The sequence below is a fragment of the Plasmodium reichenowi genome, chromosome 14, assembly GCF_001601855.1.
Source record: "Plasmodium reichenowi strain SY57 chromosome 14, whole genome shotgun sequence".
NCBI lineage: Eukaryota > Apicomplexa > Aconoidasida > Haemosporida > Plasmodiidae > Plasmodium > Plasmodium reichenowi.
The window spans coordinates 554,450-562,312 of NC_033659.1; the positions used below are offsets into that span (position 1 = coordinate 554,450).

The 7,863-nt window shown below is 19.7% G+C and overlaps 3 protein-coding genes across 3 annotated transcripts; all 3 read right to left on the reverse strand.

The window, feature by feature from the left end:
• Positions 1-407: 407 nt before the first annotated feature.
• Positions 408-1,333, reverse strand: PRSY57_1414100 (small nuclear ribonucleoprotein-associated protein B, putative; the record flags this gene model as incomplete). The annotated part of the gene is made up of 2 exons (XM_012909758.2): positions 408-842; positions 1,163-1,333. 2 exons carry the CDS (start codon positions 1,331-1,333, stop codon positions 408-410), a joined length of 606 nt encoding a protein of 201 aa, XP_012765212.1.
• Positions 1,334-2,430: 1,097 nt separating this feature from the next.
• PRSY57_1414200 (ATP-dependent protease, putative) lies at positions 2,431-6,027 on the reverse strand (the record flags this gene model as incomplete). The annotated part of the gene is made up of 1 exon (XM_012909759.2): positions 2,431-6,027. One exon carries the CDS (start codon positions 6,025-6,027, stop codon positions 2,431-2,433), a length of 3,597 nt encoding a protein of 1,198 aa, XP_012765213.2.
• Positions 6,028-6,806: 779 nt separating this feature from the next.
• PRSY57_1414300 (uracil-DNA glycosylase, putative) lies at positions 6,807-7,775 on the reverse strand (the record flags this gene model as incomplete). The annotated part of the gene is made up of 1 exon (XM_012909760.2): positions 6,807-7,775. The coding sequence occupies one exon, from the start codon at positions 7,773-7,775 to the stop codon at positions 6,807-6,809; it is 969 nt and encodes a 322-aa protein (XP_012765214.2).
• Between the last annotated feature and the right edge of the window lie 88 nt (positions 7,776-7,863).

The following is a 7,863-nucleotide window of genomic DNA, read 5'->3' on the forward strand; positions in this document are numbered from 1 at the left end:
AATAAAAAAAAAAAATGTAAAAAAAAAAAAAAAATAAAAACTTAATGCCTTAAAAAAAAAAAAAAAAAAAAAAAAAAAAAAAGTCTTCAAAATAAATATTAATAATTAATAATTTATGTTTAAAAATATGTTCATATTATATATATATATATATATACATAATATACATTCAGGGTGGAAAACACTTTTTTTTTCTTAATAAACATCTCTTTTTGGACAAAAAAAATAAATCAAAACATATAAATATATATATATATATATATCTATATATTCTTTCATATAAATTTTTTTTTTTGAATATATAAACATTTACATATTTATATACACGTTCAAGTTCTCTTATATGTCGTCTCCTTTTTTTATATAGTAAAAGGCATAAAAAAAAAAAAAAAATTACATTCAATATTTTATTCTGCTGGAGGATTCACGTTAGGTGGAAAAGGTAATTGTGGAACACCTGGGGGTAATCCTTTTGCTTGATTTGCATTATTATGTGGTGGGTTCTGATTAATTTGCATACTAATTGGTGGTATTATAGGTCTCTGGTTATTTATTCCCATATTTGGTAACCTTATATTTGGATTAATTGCAGGATTTAAGTTTTTATTTGTTCCTGTATTTAATACCATACCTGTGGGCATACTACCCATAGGATTACCTAAAGGATTATTAAAATTATTTTGCATAGGTACATAATTATTTAATGGTATACCTCTACCGGTTGCAATACCTTTATTAATAACAGTACCCATAGACTTTTTATTTATTGGTGCTTGTTCAGCTGTAAAAGAAACAATGTTTTCTCCTCTTATTAATATTAATCCAACCACACGTTTTATCTCCTAAAAAATAAAATATACATATATAAATATATATATATATATATATATATATATATAAAGTATCACATATATGTATTATTTTATATCCACAATTGGGTTTATATTAATATGTATATATTATTACATATATAACAAAACAAAAAAAAAAAATTGTATATTTTTTAATGCATAAATATTAATATATACCATGAATGTATTATATTTTTATGTGTATATAACTTTATGTATATGTTTTATTTATTAACATATACACAATTATTCTTATAAAATAGTTCCTTCAAATATATACAAACTCACATATATACATATCAATATATTACCTTCAATGAATTCTCTTGACTTTTTACTTTTCGAAATTCCTCTGCATCTACTAAAACTATATTCATATGCCTATCATACGAAAGAAAGGTACCAACAAAATATCTTGTATCACTTATTGTAACCCTAACTCTATACTGTAGCCATGTTTCTAAACGTGAATTTTTCCCCATCCTTTTTTCTTTTTAAAAATATATACTTATATTATTATTAAATGTAAAAAAAGCTACACAAAATTGATAGTTTACATATATATTATATATATATATATATATGTACAAATACTTTTTATATATAATATACTTTATTAAAATATACATATATATATATTATATAGCATATTTTTATGTTATTATTAAAGCCTTCACCTCATTACGTTTTTAAATTAATTCTAATAAAATCTCATGTGAAATTCAATTAATATTCCAGCTTTGTATATATATATTATAAATATATAAATGTATATATAACCTTATTTTTTATAACCCATTCGTTATATATATATATATATATATATATATTATATATATATATTATATTATATAATCTATATGTTTATAGTTCAGTATTATTTTTATTATATTTTTAAAATAAAAAAAAAAATATAATATATATAAATAAAATAATATCTTAAATATAAAAATATATGACTTTTCAAAAAAAAAAAAAACACAGAAAATGAAATACAAACCCATAAAAAATATTAAAAAAAAAAAAAAAAAATATATATATATATATAATAATATATATGTATAAAAAATATAATTATATAATATATATCATAATGTATACCTATATAATATATAAATGCTTTATGTATATGTTAAATTTATTATGATAAGTTTTATAATATATACATTTATTTCAAGTATAAATATAATATATTATATATATATATATATATATATATATATATATATATATATATATAATATATTTTATATATAATAAATTTACAATATTATAAATATAATTTATTGTTTATCAAAATAAGAAACAAAATAGAATTTCATTATAATCGTTTAAATTAATAAATGTCAAGTTAAAATATATATTTAAGAATAAAATTTAATATATATGGCAAAACAACATATTAGAAAAAAGAATAATAATATAATATAGGTATAAATATATATATTTTACCCCAAAAAAAAAAAAAAAACTAAAAAAAATTTGAACATATAATAAATATATATATGTATATATAAATATATATATGTATATATAGATATATATATGTATATATATATAGATATATATATGTATATATTCATTTTTTATTATTAAAGATGAAATTAAATATTTGAGAATAATGATGAACATATAATACTCTTATGTTCTGCTTAACATGCTGAGGCAGTGCTTGATATTCGTTGGAATTTTCTTTTGGTATGATCAAAGTACGTATACCAAAATTTCTGGCAACATTTAGTTTTTCATATAACCCCCCTATTTTTAAAACATAACCATTTAAATTTATTTCGCCCGTCATACACAGTGTATTATCAATTGGTATATTTAAATAATAAGATAAAATACAAGTAACAAAATTTATACCAGCACTTGGACCATCTTTTTTTAAATCTCCGTCACTTAAATTTATATGAAGAGGTTTACTTTCAAAATTTGGCATAATTGTATTTAATAACTTCATACTATAAGTATATGCAATAAGTATACTTTCTTGCATAATTCTACCAACATTTCCAGTGATAGTAATATTATGATTTAAATTGTTGTTATTATTATTATTATTATTATTATTATTATTATTATTATTATGTATAGGATGAAGTTCGTAAGGCGAATTATTATATGGATATAATTTATTTTCTTTTTTTATATATTTATTTAAATTGTTTTGAACAATATTATCATGGTTATATATATTTTTATTTTTCTCATTATAAGAATTTAATACTTGTTGATTATTCATAAAAGAAACTTTTTGAACTCTTTCTTTTTCTTTTACATAACCATCATCTTCTGTTATAAAAAATGATGATGTCAAACTTTTCTTATCATCTTCTTCATAATTCATATTATATATATTTTTATATGACTTATTCGAAATTGAAAATAGTTCATTTATAGGATGTACAATTTCTATATTATTTAATAATTCGCATCTATTCTCTCCTTCTAATATCTTATTATTTTTTTTTGACAATGGATAATGTTTTTCCGTTTTGTTATTCTTTAATTTTTGTTCATGCGTTGATATTATATAATCGTCATTATAATACATTGGAAAATAATTATAATAATTATGTGATTTAATTTTATCGCTCAAACTTGATACTTCTATGATAATTACTTGTCCTCCATTCTCAGTAAAGGCTAATGATTTTACTGATCCTCCACATGTTTTTTCATATATTTCATTTTTTTCATTTTTTTCATATTTTTCATTTTTTTCATATTCTTCATATTTTTCATTTTTTTCATATTTTTCATTTTTTTCATACTTTTCATTTTTTTCACATTTTTTATTTCTTTCATTTTTTTCATTTTCCATCATTATATTTTCTTTATTTACATTTAAGTGTAGATCATTATGATAATTCTTTTTAATAATTAATTGTTCTGCACCTACAAATTCAGATATGTTACTTAAATGTATGTCTACTTTTTTATTATATCCTTTTATTAACATATATGCCCTTTTTTTATATATATTATATAATATATTATAGAATTGTCTTAAACCATTTTCTTGAGTATAATTATCAAGGATATATAATAACACATCATTTGATATATTTAAATATAATGATGTAATTTTTGTTTCATTTTCTATTTTGTGTTTTAAATAATTTTTATATATATCAATTTTTTCCATATTTGTATATGGATGTATATTTATAATTTCAACTCTATCTAATAAAACATCAGGAATATTTTCTACAGAATTAGCAGTACATATAAAAAATATTTTAGAAATATCCACTTCAAAATTAATATATTGATCTTTGAAATGTTCATTTTGTTCTTTATCAAAAATATTTAAGAACATATTATAAATATTTCTATTGATAAAAGCTACTTTGTCGAATTCATCTAATATAACTATAGGATTCATAATTTTCGTTGCTATTAAAGAATTTATAATTTGACCTTGATAACTATTAACATATGTTTTTCTATGTCCTATCAATTCATTCATATTATGTATATTATTCATATTAATTATATAATAAGGAATATTTAGGCATTCACTAATAGATTTACATATAGATGTTTTCCCTGTACCTGGGGAACCAACTAATAATAATATTTTCGATTTTATACTTTTATTTAATATATATAAAGCTAAATATTCTAGTATATATTTCTTTACATTCTTTAGACCATAATGATTTTTATTTAATAACTCTTCACATAGAAATATATTATCATTTAACATTTTATATTTATTGAAAGGAATATTTAAGCTTGTATTTAAATATTGATAAGTCGAAGAATATTCATTACAATTTTCACTATATAACATAAATTTATTTATATCTTGATTTATTATTCGATATGCTTCATTGCTTATATATGTACGAATTAACATTAATTTATTTCTAAACTCATCACATAAGAAATCATGATCATACTTAATAGTATTATTTCCTTCTTCATATTCTTCCATGTTCTGTTCTTGTCGCTCTCTTTGTAGTAGTAGTTGTTGTTGTTGTTTTTTTAAAATATTTATTTGTTCTTTTATTATCATATTTTTTTTGTCATTTTCAAATTTTTCATTTATATGCTCATTTAATTTTTGTTTCATTTCTAACAAATAAATATCATCACATAAAATCTGTATACATATTTTCAATTGATCTTTTAAAATATTTCTTTCTAACAACGTTTGAATAATATTATTTTTAGATAAACTTATATTTCCGACAAAATATATGAGGTTATATAAATTTCTGGTATTATAATATTTTAATAATATATTATATTCTCTATTATTACAACTATTCATACATATGATTTTTTTTATTTTATCAATTATTTCTAGGTAATATATTTTTATTTCCTTATTATTAATATCATAATCTTCATTTCTTATTATATCTATATATCCTACTTTTTCAACTTCATTCCACTTTTCTATTTTTATTTTTGCCATTGTCTTCACAACAATGCGATATATAGACTTATGCTTATTCAAATTTAATTTTTCATTATTTTTTTTTTTTAATTTGTTATGTATTATTAACAAATCATTTGATCTGTTCATATTTGTCATATCTATATGATTTTTTAATAAATAATTATCCTTTTCTTTTTTATTGTTTTCATTAAAATGATGCTTCTTCATAACATCATTAGTTTCTTTTATATTATTATAATCATTTTCGTCACAAATAGAATTTAGATTATCTTCATCATATAGTATTTCTTTTATTACACCTACACATCCATAGCTATATATATCATTAATATTGGTACATATATCTATATCTTTTTTTAGTATATTTTTATCTATCTTTATTTTTTTATCATTTAAAAAATCAGGTGATTCATATGTATTACAATTCTTATTATAGAACGTGTCATTTGTTTCATGGTGTGTTTCTATTATTTTCTCCTTATGAAAAAAAAGTCCAACAAACATATTTTTCTTTTCTTTATAATCATTATGAACGCCTAAATACTGTACCACATTCTTATCACTATTCAAAACATAGGTAAGTCCAGGAAATAATGGTTTGTTTAATAAAACTACACACTTTACCTCTTTAACTCTTTTTAAATCGTTTTCATAAGAATTTCGTTTCTTGGTTGTTGATGTTCTATAAAAATAATATGCGCACCTTTTGTAATTTGCCTTCCTCCTGAAAGTCAGGAGGTTCCAATGGAGCGCCAGCATTAGGAAGCTCACAAAATAAAATGAAAATAAGAAAAAAAAAATATAAATAAAAATAAAAATAAAAATATTTATATTAATTTGTTTATTTGTTCATTTGTTTGATTACGTGTAAGGTTAATTATCCGATAAGGTATTCAATCAAAAAGCATATCATATAACTTTTGAAAATTATTTATAAAAAAAAAAAAAATTGCACAAATCATAATATATTATTTTTTAAAAAACAAATCTACAATATGGAATGTATATAAATATATATATATATATATATATATATATAACAACTTGTATATTACTTTGTACATGTATAAAAATAATATTTACATGATAAAAACAAAAAACAGAAACAAAATGAACATACATTTATTTTAATTATTCTATTATCATATAGATCAATAAGTGTGTTTTATTTTTCTTTATTTTTTTATTTAATGTTTAACAAAATGTCAAAAAGGTTATAGTGAGAGGGGATTAAAAATAATAGAATTGATTTTTTTTTTTTTTTTATGAAGGATTAGGTAAGTATAATATACACTAAAAAAAAAAAAAAAGAACGAAATTTGTATATTTCAAAATAAAGCATATAAGGTTCTATAAGGTAGGTATGATTAAAAAAAAAAAAAAAATTAAAATGAACTTATATTTTCCTTTATAATGAACTAAATAAAAAATATATATATATATATATATATATATATATATATTTAAAAAAAAAAGAAAAAAATATAGAATCACCTGACATAATATGTATATGTTTATATATATATATATATATATTTTCATTGGGGTAGCTCCCATTTGATGGGCGTCAAATTATGTTGTGCTAATATTTTATTACACTTTGCAAAGTGATTACAGTTTTCAAAATGTTTAATACTTAGAGGTGATGGATGTCCAGCCTTTAATATAAAATGTTTATTTATGTCAATATTTTTACATTTTTTAATAGCAAAATTACCCCATAACATAAAAATGATTTTTTCTTTTTGACGATTTATTATATTAATTACTGTATCAGTAAATGTTTCCCATCCATAATTTTTATGTGATGCTGGTTTATTTTCTTCAACTGTTAAAGAAGTATTTAATAAAAATACACCTTGTTCTGACCAACTTATTAAATTTCCATGGTTACTTTTTTGTTTCATTTCTTTCAAAATATTTTTTAAACTTGGAGGTATTTTTACTCCTATAGGAACAGAAAAACATAATCCCATGGCTTGATCTTTTTGATGATAGGGATCTTGACCTACTATAACTACTTTAATATTTGACAATGGTGTTTTTAAAAAGGCATTAAAAACTAATTGTTCAGGTGGATATATAACTTTTGTTTTCCTTTCTTCTTTTATTTTTAAATACATATTTTTAAAATAGTTTTTTTTTAATTCATCTTTTAATAGCTCATACCATTCTATATGCATTAACTTCTTTATTTCTTCCATATATCCTTGTTCACAAACATTTTGTTTTACATTATTATTTATTTCATTATCTATTGTACTAGTACTCATACTAATATTACTTATTGTACCCATCTTTTCTATATCCTCATCATTATTCATAATTTTTTTCGTCTTCAAAATGTTTACATTTTCTTCTTTTAAACTACCTTCCAAGGATTTTTCTTCTACTTCTTCTAAAATTACTCTTTTTTTTTTTTTTTCTATGTCCCCACTAAGGATACTACTTTTTCTTTTTACTTTAAAAAATTGATCGATTGTGTTCTGAATTGTTGGATTATTCATTGCTTTAAACTACAAAAAAAGATAAAACACTTTTTTAAAGGAGAATAAAAGAAAAAAAAAAAAAAAAAAAAAGAAAAAATAGGGACAT